This window comes from Poecilia mexicana, unplaced genomic scaffold (genome assembly GCF_051168715.1).
Source record: "Poecilia mexicana isolate PSO_F unplaced genomic scaffold, ASM5116871v1 scaffold_11, whole genome shotgun sequence".
NCBI classification, from domain to species: domain Eukaryota; kingdom Metazoa; phylum Chordata; class Actinopteri; order Cyprinodontiformes; family Poeciliidae; genus Poecilia; species Poecilia mexicana.
Genome location: NW_028263380.1, coordinates 17870202 through 17892039, shown reverse-complemented (window position 1 = coordinate 17892039; position 21838 = coordinate 17870202). Strand labels below are relative to the sequence as shown.

The following is a 21838-nucleotide window of genomic DNA, read 5'->3' as shown; positions in this document are numbered from 1 at the left end:
ATAAAACAAGCGATTTGAACATGACTGACTGACAAAAGCATAACTCTTTTCCTAACTGTCTTTCTGTATGGAGCTCCATTAGTGCCACATATAAAGAATCTTATAGAGATAAAGAAAGAAATATCTGACTTGTTTCAGGGAAATAAACTCGTTTAGATTTTTAGTTTACACACAATCTCATTGAAAGAAAGTTCATCGTCTATGATCACACCTTAAAAGAGTTGATCATCTCAATCAACATTTTTATCATAGCAGTAACTAAGGGTAAGGATTTACTTCCAGAAAAAAAACTTGAGCTTGTTGTTTTTTGTTTTCACATAAAACCTGTCTGAGCTGAGTCAAATGTAACTGAATTAGATTGAAAACAAACTGAAAAGATTTGCAAGTTTGCACAAGAGAATTTGGATAACAAATTGATGGTATCATCTGCATTAAAAAGGATGTGAAAACATGAAATAAAACTCAGCCAGCTCCTAAGTGAATATGTTTTTTTTCTATGCTATAAAAGAAAAACATATGACCCTTAAAACTTTGGTTTTGAAGAGTTAACAGCGTGCAGACATAAGAACAAACTATAAACTTTAGGGAAAATAAAAAATATACATCTGACTAAAAACAGTACACAAGACATCAATTTATTGCAGCAACCTCCACTATATACATTAGATTTTTAAACAAGGTTGTAGAGACATCATCTATCAGCTAAGTCAAATATTTCAACTTTAAGGGGCATTCCAGATTAATTATGTGACTAAAAAACTTTAAATTCCTTCTTTTAAATACTGAAACTGTGCACTGTCAGATTTCAGGGATTGTACACAGTGAAGATTAATTATTCAACCCAATTTTCTTTAATTCTTTGGACAAAACTTGAGTTTAATGGACATGAATGTACATTAAAACGCAATTTAAAATGTTCTTAAAATGCTCCGTTTGCTGATCAGGGCCAAATGACCTAGAAGCTGGAAAAAGTTATATTTCCAATTAGCAACTTGAGATAAAACTACAGCTGAGAAAATTTACTGTGCTAGAGAATTTTCCATTTTAATTTGATATTTGAAACCCTAAGAAACTAGAGAACAATAGTCAACTTGCTTTTAGCAAGATATATGGCATGACCACATTCAGTTGCACTGGTTTCCCATTAGAGGGCTGGATATATTAGACAAAACGTAATTTATTGTCTAATAAAACAATTACTTGTGGAATCTTTAAGTAGGATGGCAATCAAGTCCAAATAGTAAAAGTAATTAATGTAATGCCTTATTAGTGTGTAATTTAATCCTGGCTCTCTTACAATTAATGGCTTTAAAAATGTATAGGCATGAGAGAATTTCTTTAACCTTCTCAGAAAACGCCACATGGAAACTAACCATTTGGGGCATTCACTCACACAATCCTCAGAAACTTCGATGCAACCGATATTATAAAGCCATTCATGAGTCATTAATAAAAACTTGGACAATAAACTCACAAACACAACAGGATATCTGATGTTTTACAACATCTCCAAGTTAAGTTGTGTCTCTCTGTTCTTCAGTTGGTGCTCTGTGGATTATTATTCTCGCAAAACTAAAAGAAAAAATAAAAATACTCCAGCTGGTGGAGTTTGAAAGTACAGTTCATGATGCAAAGTTTTTTCCACCCCCACACAAAATCTCCCGTCAGAGTTGAAACGTGACTTCCTGACTGCCTCAGGTGATCTGCTCCTCCTGGTAGGTGGAGGTGGAGATCGAGCCGTAGGGATCCACCACCGTCTGGGCGCAGCGCACCACCGTCACCAGGAGGAAGAAACAGAGCAGGAAGAGGAAGAAGAGGGCAAACCCGAGGTCCACATCCACCTCAAAGGGTGGCGCCTGGTACGCAGGCTGGTCCATGTGGGCGAGTCTTGTCAGAGGAGCTCGCCTCTATCACCTCAAGTCTGGGGTTATGTGCAGCCGAGATGATCGAGAAGACTTTAAAAAACAAAAACAAACAAACAGAGGAATAAAATTCTTCTTAGTAAAAGCACAAAATGTCTTTTTCTGTCATCCTAAATCGCTACGCTGAAGTATTTTTTTTTCCAGTTTCTAATTTAGCCCCTCATCTAATCTACGTGATCAATAAGCTCGTCTAAAACAGATCAGATTACTGTGTGAATATCTTATCTCTGCAACTGCATCTATCTGCTGATATAAATCCATGAAATTCAAGCAGAGTGATGAGAGATCATCTTCAGAGCTGAGTTCAGAGCCGTCATTTGTTAAAAAATACCACCTTATCACTGTTTCACTGAGGAAAAAAGTACAAAAATAAAACACCAGGCAAACTACATTTACATCAATCAAATAAAATCTTCAATTTTTCGTTTTTATTTACGCAGAGGCTTACACCTAATATATTTTTTTAAAATCACCTTTTCTGCTTGCTTCTCTCCGTATCCAGCCTGAATTAAAAGTTTTGGCAGGTTTGAAGTGTCGCACAGGTGGACGCCGTTTACTTATTTAGTGACCTATGAAGGCATTTGACTGGGAAATCAGATACAAATGATATTTTTTGCAAAAAAGACAGAAAAACGTTTCAATACAAGACTCATTTATCATTTCCAAGACATTGTATAACGGATCAATGAGGCCCCTTCAAGATTTTTGTCCATTTTTGTCTCTTTAAAGGGAGTATGTGTTTATATTTCCAATCTTCATGTTAGACAATGTTGCTTTTTAACTTTCCTAATTCAAACATACAGCTTTAATCATGTGAAAATAATTTTACGACAGCCAAACTAACTGATAAAACTAAAGCTAGCATCGTTTACTAAAAAAATATATTAATTCGGCCAGATAATAGGTTTCCTGATGCAGCTATGCTTTGTTATGCGAGATCAACTGTTGGGTAAAACTAATCATTTTATTTGAGTGCTTTATGTGTTCAGTTACCCAACTGGCTCTGACCAGTTATTCTTTAAGGTTTTCTTTATCTATGATGTAATTTCCCACTCATCCATCTGTTCTGTTATCTCTGCACTGTTCCACTGAAGAAGGTCATCATGATAAAAGCCAATTCAAGCAGAGCTCACCAATCTTTGATCCCGACCGGGTTAGAGGTTGTGGATCTGTCCCTTTGCAAAGGAAGGCATAAAAACCTCATTGGTCTGGTGACTGGTTCTTTACAACCCCCCAACTTTAACTATCTTTAAAAGTTTTGAAAAGCCATTCGAGTTTGACTTAAACAGAAACAAAACCTATAAATAACAAAAACGCCATTTCTTTTAGTTCCAGCATCAACTCTGCAAAGTTTCAAAGCCGGTAACTCACCATGCTGGAAGCATCGTCATCTGGGTTTTGTTTGCCGAAGAGCCAAAAGCCCAAACCTCCCAAAAGCCGTCATAGTTTGAAGTTTATAGCGTCAAAACTCTGTGTTGCTGCAAGGTTTCCTTATTAACGAGGCGACACTAGACAGCGATCTGCTACCAAAGCCTTTACTGTCCCTCCTCTTGCAATATCATTACAGGGAAAATGAGCAGCCCACAAATTAGCTCCTGCACTCAGGAGATACATGGATGCAAGATACACAAGCATGCACTCACACCTCGCGACCTCCCCCCGGGTGTAAAGCCTTTATTAATACTTAAGCAGGAATTGAATAACGGTCTACACAGTTCACAAGTGGATCAAACACCCCCCTGCTTTTGTTCTCCTGTCGGGAGACCTTTGGTTGGACTTCACACCGTCCTGGCTCACGCAACCAGGAGGTTTCATTTCACAAATGTAAGAAGAAGAAAAAAAAAGACAGGAAGAGGAAATGAGGGAAAAAAAGAGGCAAAGTCAGGAGAAAGCAGGAAAACTGGACACAGAAAATCCAGAGAAACTGGAGCCGCATTGGCAATTAAATTGCAGAGCCAGATGCTGCAGCCGGGTGGAAATTGACCCCGCTGCTTTAAAATGGAGATTGTTGCATTGAGGCGGCCTGGTGGCAGGAACAGTGTGGAGGATAAAGTGGAGCACAGGATGGTAAAGTGATCCCGCTCCATATGCAATTAGATGAGGAGGACTTCAAGCCTGCAGCCAAAATACAGTAGAGGAGGGTGGGAGGAAAAAAAAACTAGTTTTCTTTTAAAAAATAAAAATAAAAAAAAGCTAAAACTTTCCACCAGTAATCCACAGAGAATCATAAAAAATGCAATCATGGCCAAATCTTCAACATTTTGAGCAGTATTCTTTTGATTCTAATAAATAATGTGCTTTTTTTATTACCCCAGATTCCTCAGATTTATGCAAAGAGTCCAAAATTACAGCGTTAACCAAATTCTGACTGATCCTTTTTACCTCATTAGTAACTTAGGTCAGGATTTATTTAAAAAAAAGCTAATCAACCTGCTTTCATACTTTAAAACTACAAAACAAAGCACAAAAATCTTACTATATGGCAATATGATCCATTTTTTTTTTGTTGTTTTTTGGTTTTTTTGCACCTCAGCTACTTTGAACATATTATCAGAGCAGGTATACTAAAAATAGTTATTTCCGGTAAAAAAAAAAAAAAAAAAAAAAAAAAAAAAAAAAAAAAACTTAATCACATTTTGTATTTACCCAACTATACAAAATGCAAAGAAAACACAAAGCAAACCTCAGTGAAAAAAAATGTTCACAAATAAAATCCATAAAAACGTTTCAACATCATCTTCAGAAATAAATGCAACAAAAACAGACGTTTTCCACACAAATTTATGTCATCCATGTTAGAAATGTACAACTCAGGGAGGATAAAAACACGTCAGCAGAAGCAAAGTTGTCAAAACGAGAGCTGCGTGTGATTGGTCAAGAAGGCATTCGAGAAGAAGATTTATTTTTTCTAACAATTTAACAGTTGAAATGATGAAGGCACTTGCAAATAACAGCGTCTTAGAAAATGTAAACAATTTGGCGTTAACGTTTTGTTTACTCACTACCATCTTTCTTTGTTCCTGGCTAAACCAAAAAAATTCTATCAAAACAAATGAATATTCACGTGAATAAATATAAAAATAAACGGCTGAAATTATTTTTTTGAACCTCCAAACAAATGATTTGAAATCTGAATCAAACAATGTAACTAAAATGATTCACCAGTTTTTTTTTTTTCAGACAATACTGATCGTCTAAAGAACCGTAAAGTGCATCTCAAGATGACCGAGACATAAATAATAATAAGATAAAAAAAATAAAATAAAAACAAGTATACTAAATGGATATGCTTTGGATTACTCCGGCCAGAAAAGAATCAACATTTACTGATCGACTTAATCAAACACTTTGCTCCCAAATTTTAACTTTTTGGCCGCACTAAGAGAATTAAACGATGAAAAGAAAAGTGAGAAAACTTTAAGATTTTTAAACAAAACAAACATTTAAAACAAGCCATCTCTCAGAAAAGTGAGTATTTAAAGACACATTTCTCCAAAGGCACATTTCAGCTCATATGGCAAGCTAGCCACCTTCACTCGCACTATTACAAAAATATTATTATTATTTAGCAACTGTTTCGTCTTAAACCTGGCTGGAGGTGCAACGTTTAACCGAAAATAGCCAGAGCGGCAGAAACGCAGCAGAAACCTTTATTTATTTATTTGTTTTTGTAATTGAATAAAACTTTGGACTTAAGGCAATTTATGGTCCATAGGAGAAAAAAAATAAAATAAAAAAAAGAAATCACTGCCACATTTACAGTAGTGCTCATCACGTCATCTCTGGCGTCAGTGCGTTTATTTAGAGCAAAAATAAGTCAAGTTTTTAGATCGACTCTCGGAAGAGCGTTAATGAGCTGCGGGGGACGGGAGAAACCATCTGAAGAGCCGAGTTTCCAGGAAATATTCCCACCAAGGAAACAAAGCTGCGAGCAGGCGGGCTGGCAAAGAGGAAAAACATAGAAGTGGAAATTTGTTCTGCTGCTTGGAGGCAAACGGGATCGTAACGGCTCCTTTTCTATCTTAGTGTAATCCACAGAGAGGCCGGGCCATCTCCTCGGAGCCGACTGCGTTTCCTAAAACGTAGAATACAAACGAGAGTAAATCTGAGCGTGATGCCTGCTGCATGTTCTTCAGCTTCCAGATGAGGGCGCCACTGTCACCTTTTCTTTTTTGTCGTTTTGAAATCACCCAGTCTCTCTCTTTCTGCCCAGTCAGTCTCTTTTCCTGTGGTTGTTGAAGACAGAGTGACCGTTCTGCACATGGCCGTTCTTCGGCTTGCCGCAGTCGTCTTCGTCGTCTGACTCCGTCTCCTCTTTATCGCTGCGCTCGTCCTCCACGATGTCCTGTCGCAAAAACACAAAGCGGAACGGAAAACGTATTGAATTTCGGTCGGCTGATGCGACTTTGTTGCAATGCTGTCATCAACTCGTCCACATCTTGTCCCCTTATTTGAAGACTTTGATTAATTTATTCAGTTTTCAAGGCCATAGTTTTACAGCTAAAAATCTGAAAAGTGTGGCGTGTTTTTGTCCAATTTGACAACAGACTGCTGCAAAGTGAACCTAAACTTTGGATCTTTAGTAGCTTGCCAACAGACTTTTTTTTTCTTCTGCAACCATTTTCACCATCAGTTCTGGCAGGATCTGCCAGCTTCCCACAGCATGATGCTGCCACCACCGAATTTTATCATGAGGACGGAGTTTTAAGAGTGATATGGAGGTAGGCCTGTCACAATAGCCAATTTTCCTTTGTTAAACTATGATATCAACTAACACCAAACTAACATATTAATGCAAGTTCACCCTCTAAAAGATCAACAATCTTTAATTTCAAAAGAAGATTTAAACTGCAACACATTTTAAATATCAAAAACTAAAACAAATAAAACCGAAACCATAAATAAAGTACATTATGAAACCTCTCCCTTCTAAACATATTAATCATTAAGCCCAGACAAGGAAAACGGTCAAAACTTATGAATTTTGTAAAATATATGAAAAATGTAAAACTAATTTGTCCTTTTTAATAAAGGGCTGCGGTCTCTTTAAAAATGAGGCAAAGCAACACAAACGGGCTTGCAAGTAAAAATTACTCATTTTAATTTGTCGTGCGACTAACTGGCTCTCAATGCTTTGTATATTTCAGACTTTTAGTTCCTTGCACGGCTTGTAACAAACTGCAAAGAGTTCCTCTTACAGCTTCATTTCAGCAACAGCCCTCCGTCTATTTCATTTCGATTACGCCAAAGTTCTGGATTTTCAAACAGCAGCAACAGATTCTTCCACCTGAGCCGAGGATCTCTGCAGATCCTCCAAAGTTGCCGTGCTCTTCCCTTTCTCTCTCACAAGATGCTTCCTCTGTCGTCTCTAACAAACCTCTGACAGCCTCACAGGACAGCTTGGAGTTTTATTTTGGAGCGTCGGAGTGAAAGGTGTTACATTTTGATTTTTATGTGCAAAGAAATGAGTTTGAGACCACGCATGCACTTTATTGCACCTAAAAAAATTAAAAATCCCAATAAGACACTGATTTCTGTTGCTTTTTCTTACATTTCCTGGCAGGAATTTGATGACCATGCGTAGGATGAGTCCCGTCCAGAAGACGTGCAGAATCAGCAGCACCACCAGCAGCCCGTTGAAGAAGTAGAAGCCGAAGAAGGTGGAGTAGAGGGCCAGCGGGTACACGCCTGTTGCATATATGATCCTGGAGAAAGAGGCGAACAAAGGGGTCCATTCAGAACCGGCGTCAGTTATCCTCTGGAGCCCGTTGAGAACGGGCCGGGAGCTCAGACAAAGAAACATTGTTTGAAGAGCGGGGGAAAAAAAAAAACACTAAAAAGTTGTGAAAACGTCAACAATTTCTAGTATGGATTTGCTGCTTCTTGAGTGTGAAGAACGTAAGCGTAACCAATGATAAAACATTGATAATAAGTATAAAATGGCGTCTCAATGATTCCTCCCACACAGAGTAGGAAGTGACATCCAAAGAATGAGAAAACTCACGCCGACTTGTTTATGGGAGACTGAATGCTGAAGAGGTGGTACAGTGAAGGAGCATTATCGCTAAATCAAAAACACTAAAATGATCGAAACGCCAATCTGTCATTCTCCTAAATGTTTCCAAACTTCCTGATGGCAGGAAAATATTAATTTTTTTTAATTTAAGCATGAAAAACAAAAGTAACTCAAGGCATTTGGTTAGTCATTTCCATTTTTAAAACTAAACTTGGCTGACGGTGCAGAAAACAAATGAATTCAATTAACCTGGGACAAATATGACGATGGTACCAAATGTGTAAATAAAAGATGCAAAGAACAAAAATATAGAAATTCAGCTCCGCAGCCACCACTCACACAATCCTATTAAACACTGCATCGAATAAACATGCGTGTGACGCATCATGCGCGATGTTTTTCCGTTTTACCAGAAGGGGAAGATGATGAGGCGGGTGATGATGAAAACTGCAGCGAACACAGTGAAGATGAAGTTGCAGGTTTTTTTCCAGCCTGCGTAGTTAAACATTTTGGCCGACTAGAAAGAAAGCAGAAGAGAAAAGGAGATTTTTTTATTTTTATTTGTAGTTTTTTTTTTTTTTTTTTTACCTCTACAGGACAGAAACTCTCTACAAATATCGAAGAAATATTCATTTCTGCAGATGTAAAACTGTTCAATTATTTTAACCAAGAGAAGATATCTGGGGGGGGAAAAATGGCAGAACGAATTGTTGCTCTTCTGTCAAACAGTTAATAAATCATTCTCACACTTGTAATCTACACTCAGTGATAAATTATACAGCATGGATTGCTCCATCAGTGACAAGCTGCTGCATCCCAAACACACAAAGCAACATTGCTGCAGGTTGTTCCTACCAGGAGATGCTCAGCTAGACTATTTAACGCAGCTCTAAAAATAATCAGTTAGAATTACCTTTATAGTTTCTCTTAAAAGGCTTTTTTTTTTTTTTTGCACAAACATATCGCTTTACACATATAAGCTTATTAATACTGTGTGTTTGTACCGTTTACATCTATCAATAACTGTAACGTTCTCACTTCATGTAACTGTACAGCTTCTATTTTTAGTGTTATTTCTGTGGTGTCCACACCTGTTTGTTTCCACTCGCCTGATACTTTGTGGCTGAAATTTACCCAATAACAGGACAAAAAAAAAAAGTAATGATCTATTAGTCTATTCCCAAAAATCACACAACCAGATTAAATTTCAGTTGCATACAAATCCAGTTTGTACGCTGCAAAAACACAAAATAATGCTGAGTAGTTTTTGTCTAGTTTCCAGTGCAAAGATCTTAGTACAAATGAAATAAAACAAGTAACTTTTCAGCTAGATATAAGAGATTGTTTTTTAATAATTCCCTAATGTTTTTTTGTTTTTTTAAAGTAGTAGTTCTACTTATAAAAACATATTCTTCCAATGTTACAAGTGAAATAATTTGCCAGTCGAACTAGTGCGTTTTCTTTTTTTTTAGTGCACTAAGGTATTAGAAAATAGAGTAAAAATACTTTGTTAGATTTTGTGTTTTTGGTCCATCCTCCACAAGTGAGATCAACTTTGAGGTTTTCTGCAACAAATTATTTAGGCGAAACAAAGGCTGAATATGTGGGAAAGCACAGGTACGGTAGAGGAGGTGTAATGCTGTGGGCGTGTTTTAACAAAACACAGATCCCTCTCAGCGTGGCATGGCTTAATTCACCTTGAAAAATCAGGAAATTTTAATGAGAAATCTGATAACTTCTTTTAGTAAAGTAAAACTGGGTTGACGACCCAAAACATAATTAAAACCAACTTAAAAATGGTTCGCCACACACAAAATCCACCATCTAACCCTTTTTAATGTCATTTTGGTTCAACCCTTTGGATTTTATAATGCATACATTTGTGAAGAAGCATAAAAAAACAACAATTTTTGGCCTTTTGGACGCATCATACCTCCATAAGATAGTCAGAGGCGTCGTGCACCAACATGATCAAAGTCCCGGCTCGGATGTAGTTGACCAGCCAGGAGAAGCTGATGAGGAGGATGGTAGCCACATGGTGAACGATTTGCTCTTTGAAATCCTTGACGGGAAGAAATAGGTGATGTTAAAAACCCAAATGCACCCAAGGATTGGTGACTTATTGATCGAGCTGTAAACATTCCTCAATAAAGCAATGCTCCAGGATCCAGTTTTCTTTTTTTTTTTATTTTTATGATTTACTCTCTGCATAAAGCAGAGCGCACAGTTAGAGAAGCTACGCTACGTTTAAAAACATTCACGTCAAGACGTTTAGCTGGAAACGACAAAACTAATTCTCAGATTAAAAGGGAGACTTCAACACGGTGGCATTCTGCTGAACTTTAACCTGCTTTCTAGCTAAAACCCTGTTTTGGTTTGACAGATTATCAGCCTCCACTGGTTTGAGGTTTGCAGCTTTAGCGCTTTCTGAACAACATGTAAACCTCCTGCACACATTAACCCGACATGACACACATGAGCAGCTCAGGAGATCGTCTTTACGGAGAGCTCGAAAAGCCGACGAGCTGCAGTCGATGCGACGCGTCAGGATTTCACGAGCAAATCAATACCCAAACCTCAAAACGCGGCACAAACACAAGAGATCATTTTCAGGCACTTAGGAAATTATCACTCTCGACGGACGGTTTCCGAGGGCGAAGGTGTGTAACGTCAAACTATTTAGACACAATGCGGCTTCACTTGCCTTCCGCTTGACATCCGATGCCACGCTGAAAACCAGGGAGACGTAGAAGCCGAGCTCGATCATGTAGTACCAGTACTGGGAGGTCAACAGCGGCTGGAAAACGAGGAAACGTTCAAATCTCGTTCAGTAAAAACACAGGAAAACACTCACAACTTCAGGAGAAACATTTGAATAAACAATAATCACCATTTTGGGGAAGTTTTCCCACACCAGTTTTACATCATGGAACCACGGTTTCTACGAAGAAGCAGGAAAAGAATGATGTGAGAAGCAGGACGAGGACGTTTTTAAATGTCCACAAATCTACAACTGCTAGACCCGCCACAAACAAACAATAACTCAATTAATCGCATGAAAAATTAAAAGACACTCAATAATTTGTCGTTTTTCAAAAACAACCGAAATAAGAAATGAACACTGAAGATTCTGTAAAATAAAATAAACAGCCCACTGTCAAAAAAAAACAAAAAAAAAACAAAACAAAAACAAGTTGGGAAAAAAAAAGAGATGAGAAAAAAAAATCATTAATGAAAGATTAGTAACTTAAATGTTGATGATTTTCCAGTTCCTCTGCATGACAAGCTTTGGGCGCACTACTTACATCAACAAGGACTGCCAGGCCAGCAAAGAAAGCAAGAAGGTAAAATGTAAACCTCCAGCTGCAAAAGAATAAAGCAATGATCTCAGAAAACAGGAATAGTGTTTAATAGTGTAGTGCTTTATGTAGCAAAACATAAAAAACTTGACTAAAAGGTGTTCAAACTAGGGTAGAAAGCTGTTGTGATTACGAGATTTACGAGAAGGAAAAATGATAGTTTAGCCACATATCGTATCGTTTATCATTTATTGTGAAAAATTTCGTGTCACGATAAGAATTTTTGATTTATGGTTCTCGTGATAAATTTCAATTAATGTTAAAAAAGTAACTAAAAATCTAATTTTTACTGTTTTCTCTCTACTATTTTTGTTCCTGGAGAGCATCAATAAATATGAATAAATTTGAAAATGTGATTAAATTAAGTCTTTACTTGTAGCGTTAGTAATAGAAATCACATGTGGCTTCCTGAAAAAGCTTATGTGAAATAAGAATACTCTTCAAACGCAGCATATTTGTGGTGAAGTGAAGTAATAAATAGTTTTCTTTTATCGTTTATCATTATCCCAAAAGCGCTACGAAATATCATGATAAAATTCACAATCCATTATCTACAGAGACGGACAAACGGCAGCTGGGAAACAGATGGCCTGCGTTGGTTTTGCCGCTCACCAGATGTCAGTTTTTTTCCTCCTTCTGCAACATGTTTTGTGAAATGCTTCCTCCCACTTTGTGGTGCGGCTTGCAGCTAGAAAAGGAGCCACTCGTGATGAAGAGGTCATCTGTGCCGCGTGAAAACAGTCGAATACGACGCAATTAAAAGCTTTAATGTGCGGCAGGAATGTCTCTCACGGCGGCTTTACAACAACAACCTCAATAAATCACTGTTACTGTTTTACAACGGCGGCTGCCGGTGGGAGCTCAGAGCCGGCGCTGCTCTGCGGTTTCTGCGAGAGACGACTTCCCCACGAAGTGCTGCTGCAGGGTTTGCATGCTTTCACGTCGACACGCTCGCAAGAAATGTTTCATTTGCGAGAGAACATCATGACCTCCAGAAAAATGAAACTATGTGAGCATTGGGACTCAAAGGAAATGTGGTTCTGTTCGGAGGGAAATGGGAGGATTTAGAAGCGCGGACGTAAACCAACCTCGCTTCCTGAAACTTCTTGAGCTTGCTGGGTCGGTCTTGATTTCTCCGTCGCCTGAACCACCGCTGCACCTGTCGCACCGAGCATCCCGTCTGTTTACTTAAACTCTCTATGGATCTCTGGAAGGAGACAAGACAGCAGGGAGGAAACTGAACCCGGTGCTGCATTCGGGTTGGACCGCACCGAACGCCCCACATCAGAATCTACAAGCAAAACTTTTATCCGTTCTTGGCAGTTTTTCATGTCATATTTGTATTTTTGTCCAGGCTCTGATTTTGAAAGTCTGGAGGCATTTTTACCCTGTGGACGGACTGAATGGACGGACGGACAAACGGATGGTTGGCTGGATGACTGGAGACAAACATTTGGTGGGAGTAGAAAAACAAACGGACAAACAGAAAGACAAACGGATCAATGGATGGACAGACAGACGAGAACTGGACAGATAGACAGATGGACAAACAGATGACAACTGGACAGAAGGACAGATGGACAAACAGATGACAACTGGACAGAAGGACAAACAGATGACAACTGGACAGAAGGACAGATGGACAAACAGATGACAACTGGACAGAAGGACAGATGGACAAACAGATGACAACTGGACAGAAGGACAGATGGACAAACAGATGACAACTGGACAGAAGGACAGATGGACAAATGGACAGACAGATGACAACTGGACAGATGGACAGACTGATGACAACTGGACAGAAGGACAGATGGACAGACAGATGACAACTGGACAGATGGACAGACTGATGACAACTGGACAGATGGACAGACTAATGACAACTGGACAGATGGACAGACTGATGACAACTGGACAGAAGGACAAACAGATGACAATTGGACAGAAGGACAAACAGATGACAACTGGACAGAAGGACAGACTGATGACAATTGGACAGAAGGACAAACAGATGACAACTGGACAGAAGGACAGACTGATGACAACTGGACAGAAGGACAGATGGACAAATAGATGACAACTGGACAGAAGGACAGATGGACAGACAGATGACAACTGGCCAGATGGACAGACTGATGACAACTGGACAGATGGACAGACTGATGACAACTGGACAGATGGACAGACTGATGACAACTGGACAGAAGGACAGACTGATGACAACTGGACAGATGGACAGACTGATGACAACTGGACAGAAGGACAGACTGATGACAACTGGACAGATGGACAGACTGATGACAACTGGACAGATGGACAGACTGATGACAACTGGACAGATGGACAGACAGATGACAACTGGCCAGATGGACAGACTGATGACAACTGGACAGATGGACAGACTGATGACAACTGGACAGATGGACAGACTGATGACAACTGGACAGATGGACAGACTGATGACAACTGGACAGATGGACAGACTGATGACAACTGGACAGAAGGACAGACTGATGACAACTGGACAGATGGACAGACTGATGACAACTGGACAGAAGGACAGACTGATGACAACTGGACAGATGGACAGACTGATGACAACTGGACAGAAGGACAGACTGATGACAATTGGACAGAAGGACAAACAGATGACAACTGGACAGAAGGACAGACTGATGACAACTGGACAGAAGGACAGATGGACAAACAGATAGGTGGACAGCTAGAAGGATGGACAAACAAATTGACGGATGGGTGAAAAGACGGATGCACAGACAGACAAATGGGTGGATGATTATTGTGGAAAAGCCTCTGGATGAATAAATGAACTAAACCAACATTCAGAACAGGGAATAAATTCAGCGCTGATGTTTGCAGTGGGAGTACCTGTGTGGGATGTTTTGATGTGCTACAGAAGTGAGACTCCAGGACGGGATTAGGCGACGCACAGACACGATGCTTGTCTCTCACTCCCAGCAGAGACGCTAAAGGAAGTGCTATTGTCCTACGGAGCAGAGAAGCAGAGTTAGCGTCACATCTAACAGTCCTCAGAAGCAAACAAAACAAAGCCACGGAGATTAAAATGACTCACTGCTCAAATATCTGTCTGATGATGAGGAAGCAGAGCGAGACGGGGAGAACCGCCCACAGGTCCCGAGTTTTAGGGAAGACTTTCCCATCATGATCCTTCAGGTCGTCCCAGCCGTAGCCTTCTGGGAACCAGATCCAGTCAGCCCATACCAGCTCATTTAACCAAGATAACATCCTAAAAGCAAAACACAAAGGAGAGCTGAGAAAACAAAACTAAGGCAGATGTTAAAATGGAGGATTTGGTCACTTCGTTGATTGTCCAACAGACAGCCAGGAACCGACAGTGTGCGAGTCGGCTTCTTGATATCTGACCACTTCCTCCCGAAGCTGATCGGGACCAATGATAGATCATTTCTCTAATGTAATAAGCAACGCGATCAAACAAAAAGGGATGAAAGGCTTGATTCGTAGGAGTTTCGTAGATGCAGGAATTCAATAACAAATCAGCAGCAACGGAATGAGGAAAAGGTTTTAGTTTTACAGAAAGTATGATCAACATCTGGATTCAAGTTTCATAGCGCTCAATAGATTCTTAATATTGTAGTTCTCTGAATCTAGAGAAGGAAATTACACAACTAGCAGAGGATGTGGTTATAGTCTGTTGAGCAACATATCCAAGAAATGTCTCCAGTTTTATTTCTATTCTTTCATTTGTAAAAAAGAAAAAGAAAATAAAAAAGGTTTTTCAAATGCCAACATGATTCCAGTACAGTAAACTGCTTAAAGTTGCATGATAAATAGAAACTGATTTGTATAAGACAGAATAACTGAATATAAAATATTTCCAGAAGGTTTAATCAATTGTGCCAACTTTGTGCACAAAGCTCCATCCATTCAGATTCATAAAGTAATCTGATCATTTAATTCACACCATCAGTGGGTGGAGAGGTATTTATTTCCCTTCGAATTTCTAATGTTTCAAGCACAACACTGAATTTTAATAGGTTTTATGTGACATACCTACACCATTTTATAGATTTACAGACAAGAAAATTGATTCAAATATTAGATATTTTTCATGTAAAACATTTTGAATTTTTTTCACTGTTTTTTGTTGGTCTTTCACAAAACAAGTCCAATCAGTAAAGCAATTCAAATCCATTTAGAAAGTGCATTTATTTCAGAATAAGTCATCTTAAACTTCTTCTTAGTCATTAGCAAAGTACACCAAACGTTTTGCGCTTTGTACCGAATAAACAAGAGACTCAAAGCATTTCTGGGGTGTGAATTAATCACAAAAATCCCCATAACAATCGCGCCTGTAATGTGGTAAATTAAAACCGGTCACATGAAAAATGAGCCATAAGCAGATTGGAGGGCAGGCTTTCATTTTTGCACTGTGTCAAACCGTCGCTTGAATTTGAGTGATCCCGTACGATTCGCTTTTTTTATGCCTCCGAGTCACCAGCCTTCTGATGGGAGCGTATAAACAGCCGAAGGGTCGCTCGTTAAACCGGGAGGATATCAGCGGAGTTTGCTGACAACACCTCAGCGACTTGCTCGGTCATCAGAGAAAAGCTTTCAAACGCCAGATCAGCAGGTTTTTAGTGCAAGGGTGATTATGCAACAACCTTTGTCCCAACGTTGGAGTCTCTTAAAGTTAAGCTCTGCGGTTATTCCACCCGCTTCCTGCATAATAAAACGAGGAACTGGAATGAGCTGCCCTGTTCTCAAAGAGCTCATCAATTTGCAACCTGCTGGTCAGAATGAGTCTTTCACCTGCATCAAAAAGAACAATGAATGGCCTCTTGGCTGATTGTGCTAAATTAGGTCAATGGTTTCGGGTTTGCAGTCGGCCCTCGAGAGTTTATTCTGGGATTTGAATGAACCTGCAGAGACACTTTCTGTCCAATGGGAGAACTGCAAACATTCCTCGAGGCCGTTTAGTTGTCAAGACGTGTTTCCATGTTCTCAAATGCAAAATGCGCTTACTTCAACATACAGAAAAAGGCAATTGTGAAATGAGGAAAGCGAAAGCAAAAAATGTAAACATGCTATAAAGATTATGCACGTTGAAAATCATCCTCCATTTTTAACCACAGAAATGGCGACAGCTAAAACCACTAGCTTTAGCTGTCGCCAAAACTGCACCGATTGCAGTTTTCTGGACGATTACCGATCTTTAAATCAGAGTCGTCTTGCAGATTGAACTGTTTGTGCATTTCTCCACGGAGATTTCTTCCTACCAGACACAACCTTCACTTTAATGGGAGCAATGTGATCAGTGACATCTGAAACTTTAGACTGAAAAACATCTACCAACTTATCTGCATCATTACTGCTCAAGGGCAAGGAAGAAGAGTAGATCTGATTAAATGTTTCTGCTGTGTTTTCTGTGAAAAGAACGTTTTGTGACAGTAGCCATTTGTCCAAGTGGGTCAAGGGGTAAGAACTGTCAAAGATAACAGCAAAGTGATCCGACAAGGCGACATCAGTTACAGAGACATTGGAAATATTCACACCCTTACTGATAACCAGGTCCAGTGTGAGTCCTTGAGTGTGTGTTGCTTGTTTGACACATTGTGTTAAACCAAAACTCTCTAATATGTTAAAGAGCTTTATTTTTGCCCCTCTGTTTTGGGGGTTGTCAACATGAATGTTGAAATCACAGACAATTTTTAAACAATCACAATCAATGCATACGAGAGATAGAAGCTCATTCAAGTCCGTAAATAAATTTTCCACGCATGTTGCAGTTTTGTATAAAGTTAGTGTCAAAGTTCGTTTGTGGCCTTTTACCTCAATTCCCAGATACTCAAAAGACGTGAAATGACCCAAAGAGATTTTACTACAGTTCATGGTATTCTTAAAAATTTAAGCCACGCCTCCTCCTTTTTTATGTTTTATATTCTTACTTAAAAAATTGTAGTTAGGAGGGGCTGATTCAATTAGTATGGTTGGTTCATTATTGTCATTCAGCCATGTTTCTGTCAGAAATAAAACATCAATATTATGCTCGGTGATGAAATCATTAGTTAATAGAGATCTGGTATTTAAAAGAGCCAGTTTAAGTGACTTGGAGGCTGAAAGTTCTTCAGTCTGAGGTTCCTTTAGGCGGCGGATCAGTCTGAGGTTTGAATTGAGACCGCTGTTTTTTACATTTCTGTTTTTTGTAACTTTTCTTGTAGTGATCCGGACAGGTCATGTCCTGCTTTGCAGTGCCGGGGGACCAGACACATTCTGGAGGAAGTCGGGTGTAAAGATAACATCTGGACCCCCGTCTCAGACCTCAGAAACGCAGAGTGCTGGGTCCTCTGGGAAGTCAGGCTTAGATGAAATGAGGTCTGCTGTTAGCGCTAAGGAGAGATGTGCCGAGGCGAACCTGTTGATCCGTACCATCTGTAAATCTGAGAAACTCTGGTCCAGAAGACATTTCTTCATAGGCATCTTGTGAATGCAGCAAATGAGTGGAGGGAGGAGGGGAACCAGTCGTTCTGTCCCCAGTTGATGTTCTATCAGTTTGTTTTGGGATAGTTTGTTCTTGATACGTGGAGGGTTCCATCGTAGTCCTTGAACCTGTTCCTCTGAAGCGATGGTCACATTGTTGTCCTTGTTGATAAAATGAAAAACGTTTGCAGTGAGCAGCTTTATCCCATGTTTGTTAAGATTGCGTCCGCCTCTTCCAAAGAGGTGAAAGCGCTGCCAATAGATCCAGAGGTTATCGATGAAGGTCACTGAGCTGGCAGGGCAGGTTTTAATCAGCCATTTGTTTATCATGAGCAGCCTGGAATGTTTTTCATCTCCCCATTGAGGTGATGGAATTGGACCGCTGGGAAATAACTTCATTTTTAATGTTCCCCATAGTGTTCAGAAGATTATTAAAGTCCTTTTTCAGAATCTCCAATTTTTGCTTTGCCAGATCGTTGGCTCCAACGTGCACAACTAAAGTCTCAATATTTGGCTGATCAGTGGTTAGGGAGAGCACTTTGTGAGTTAAATCAGACACAGTGTCACCAGGAAAAGAAATCTCTCTCGTTTTCTTGGCATTGCAAACGTGGCCGATTCCATTTACTGCTTCATCTCCAACAATAAGCACGCTTGGCATACCTTTCGTTTTCCCGGTGGTCGCTTTATCCTTTGGAGTTTGGGGGATTTGAACCAAATTACAAAATTATTCTGGCATTTAGCAAATAAAAGAAAAAAAAAAAAAAGGGCAATCCTAATTGACCTAAAACGGGAAAATTTTATTCTGATTCCACGTTAAACAGTGTAAGAAAAATGCATGAGTCTCTTTATGTAGTGTGTGAAAACTTCCAGTTTCTACTGGTGTGTCTTTAGTCCTTACTCGTTGTTGTGCAAGAATAGCTACATTCGGCTGAATTAGTTTCTTTTTACAGAAGTTAATTCCTACAAAATAAACGGCAATGAAAACGTGTTCCCACCTCTAGAACCTCTCCACATTTCGTCACGTTACACCAAATATTTATATATATTCATGGGATCTTATGTGATAGTAGAAAAAAAATAAAAAGGCACTAGCCTTTTTATTTTTTTTTTAGGTGAAAATAAATGCTTTTTAAAATGTCTCACAGAAATGTATTTAAAACTCTCCACGACGAGACAAATCTGGATTTACAGAGCCTGAACTAACACACATCATCTCTGAATTAACATCTCAGAGCAGATGGGCGCACCAGACCTTACAGTGTTGTGAAAGTGTTTGTCTACTTCCTGATTTCCTCTTTTTATTTTTTGCATGTTTGTCAGACTTCAGTGTTTCAGAGGATCAAACCAGTTTAAATATTAACCAAAAGCAACACAAGTAAACACAAAATGCAGTTTTGAAATCAAGCTGTTAATTATTAATGGAGAAAAAAATATTAAAAACCGACATAACAAACTGGCAGCAATGCCAAAAGTTAATGGGTTCACACCTGCCTCTATGTTACAATTAAATATTTGCTATATATATTAAAATATTTTAGATTTTTTTAAAAATAAATTGCATACATTTTGTAACCACAAAGAACTGCTAAGATGCAATATTTGGCAGGATATTATACCTCAATTGGCATGCATGCAATAATTTATTTGGTCTTAGATGGTTGTGATTCTTGACATATTGACATATGGAAGACCAGGCCATGAAAATATTGTAATAGTCTGAGAAAGACTTAAGAAATGGCTTTTCTTTTTAAACACGTGTGTTTTCATGCACTGTATTTCATATAAAAATCCCAACCCAACATTAGTGGAGTTGCATTAATATTTGGGGATTTTTATGGCTATAACCAATATTCAAGTATTTGAAAATTATGATATTATAGTTTATTTCCTTGGGAACTATATTTTAAACCTACTATGCATCAGTTCCTACTTCAAGATATAAAGGACTGTGTATTAATGTACTGTACTTTGCATTAGTAAAAAATATTTTTGTGTAATGCATAGGGCACCAAAACCGGGTCCATCCCAGGGGCCAACATCCATGTAAATCTGGCCATGAAAACACTAACAAAAGTAGTTGATGAGTCGATGTTTACAACATTTTTAAAACTTTAAAAATGTAAAATTAAGGTTTCACCCAAAAATACAAAAACTGGACAGAGGTTGTTTATATGGGCACAGTCAAAGTTTAAATTTACTTATTTATTTTTTTTAAAATGTAACTTGATCCTGCTCATTGTAAGTTAAAAAAAAACTTTTCCCAAAGGGCTTTAATAAAATAAAATAAAACAAACATAAACAGTCTAAAAAAAGTATCTGTGTCGAATTTTTTTTTTTTTCTAGTGTTGCTAACGTGAACCAGGGAAGGGAGCGGCAACAGGCGGGGCGCATCCGGGATATATAGCGGAACAGACTACCTGACTCTCGGATGGAGCTTTCAAAAAGTTACCCAACACTTAAAATAAGCCGCAAACTCGACACAAAAGAGGCTCTGTGCACATCCTCCTGATCAATGAGTGCACAAAAACACACAACGAGGCGTTGCAACACTTCTAGCTAATGTTTTAGAAGTTGTACAACATGCAGAAGGAATCGGGCTGAAAGTTAGCACCCGACTCCAACTTCATTACAGAGCGATTTCACGTGTTTTAACGAATCGAGATGAACTTTAATCATCTGCCTTTAACGTTCTCGCAGTCTTTCCCCTCCGTTTTCGTCAACACAACCCCGCTAAAACGAGGCCTGCTAGCTAAACTTTGACGTGCAAACGTTTTCCAGCGGTTAACTTCCAGAAGATGGTGGAGGGTGTCAGCGAAGTTTAAAACTTCCTATAAACCCTCCAGGACCTACACGCTCGCGTTTCACTCTAAAATTAGCACTCTAAATTAAGTGTACTGTGATTTAAAGCTTTAAACTGCCGAGTAGAGCACATTTTGTCGAACAGATGCTCCAGCATGTAACGGTGCTGCGTAGCCCCGCACTTACCTCTCGTCTCTTCGCCGTGTGCAGACAGGTAATGCGGGCTGAAAATGTGCTCATCGGGCGGGGGTGGAATCACGGCTTCTGCTTCTTCTGCTCCTCCTCGTCCTGTGTGTCGTAGCCGGGAGGATTTCATGGGTATTTCGCCATTAAAGTAGCTCCAAGTTACACATCGTCCTGCAACTGAATCCGTTTAGTTTTCTCCTTGTGACAAAAAAAAAAAAAAAAATGTCGCACTTTCTTTCTCAAAATCTTCTCCCGTGTCGATATAAATGTGTGGGGGGGGAGATAAATTCAGAGTTGTTTTTCTTTTGTTTTGTTTGTCCCCAACCTGGTTCTTGATAACTGCGGGTTGCTGTTACGGATCAGACACAGAGTTCAAGTGACATAGTGGATTTTTATGGTTCGTTGTACAAGATGATGAAAGAGAGGCAGGCAGGCTATTTAAAGTGACGTCCGGGTATGAGGGGTAATCCGTGCCGCCTGAAGAGTCCCTCCCTATCTGTTACGCCAAATTCAGCTAAAATCCCATACTGTGCCTTTAGAGGGCGCTGTTGCTTCTGTCCTACCCCTCAATTATTATTATTACACAAATTATATGCTAATTTCTTCTTCCTGTTGTCTGCTGCCACTCTTAGGGAAATATAAAATATCAAACTCGTTAACTTGTTTACTGTAAATGTAGTGTTCTTCAGATGATGTTACTTTCAATTAGTTAAAATAATATCACACTTAATACCACTCTGAATTTCAAAATCCAGATATTTTGAGGATTTTTGTTTGCCGCTCCTGTAAGGATAAAATCAATAGCCATAGCAACACTGGTATGGTGTAATTCCAAACAATGCTAACGACAGTAGCCATGTTAGACACAGAGAGTAGCTTTGGAGTGATAAAACATCTGTTGTTGATATGTTGGTGTGGTGGACCCCAAATGAAAATCTGCTTGGGACCCCAAAAAGGCTTGGACCGGCCCTGTATGGAGGGATCAACAGTTTTGTTTAGTTGCATTCACTGACTTGTGTCTGTTTTGGGGAACATTTTTCTAAAAAATGGTTTGTGTTTGAATTAGTTTTACTCCA

The 21838-nt window shown here is 39.1% G+C and overlaps 2 protein-coding genes across 3 annotated transcripts; both read right to left on the bottom strand.

The window, feature by feature from the left end:
- Nucleotides 1-625: 625 nt before the first annotated feature.
- Nucleotides 626-1950, bottom strand: LOC148156446 (cortexin domain-containing 1 protein-like). The gene has a single exon (XM_088009911.1). The coding sequence runs from the start codon at nucleotides 1875-1877 to the stop codon at nucleotides 1695-1697; it is 183 nt and encodes a 60-aa protein (XP_087866037.1). The 5' UTR covers nucleotides 1878-1950; the 3' UTR covers nucleotides 626-1694.
- Nucleotides 1951-4685: 2735 nt separating this feature from the next.
- Nucleotides 4686-21216, bottom strand: cers2a (ceramide synthase 2a). Of its 2 annotated transcripts, XR_015764637.1 has the most exons (12): nucleotides 20763-21216; nucleotides 14392-14565; nucleotides 14187-14304; nucleotides 12386-12504; nucleotides 11244-11301; nucleotides 10829-10879; nucleotides 10643-10735; nucleotides 9872-10000; nucleotides 8349-8455; nucleotides 7474-7627; nucleotides 6085-6267; nucleotides 4686-5997 (listed from the first exon to the last, which is right to left on the bottom strand). XR_015764637.1 is itself a non-coding variant. In XM_014998973.2 (11 exons), the coding sequence occupies exons 2-11, from the start codon at nucleotides 14562-14564 to the stop codon at nucleotides 6136-6138; spliced, it is 1134 nt and encodes a 377-aa protein (XP_014854459.2). In that variant the 5' UTR covers nucleotide 14565; nucleotides 20763-21216; the 3' UTR covers nucleotides 4686-6135. The 2 variants fall into 2 exon arrangements, 1 of the variants encoding a protein (XP_014854459.2); XM_014998973.2 differs by having other exon boundaries at nucleotides 4686-6267.
- Nucleotides 21217-21838: the final 622 nt, after the last annotated feature.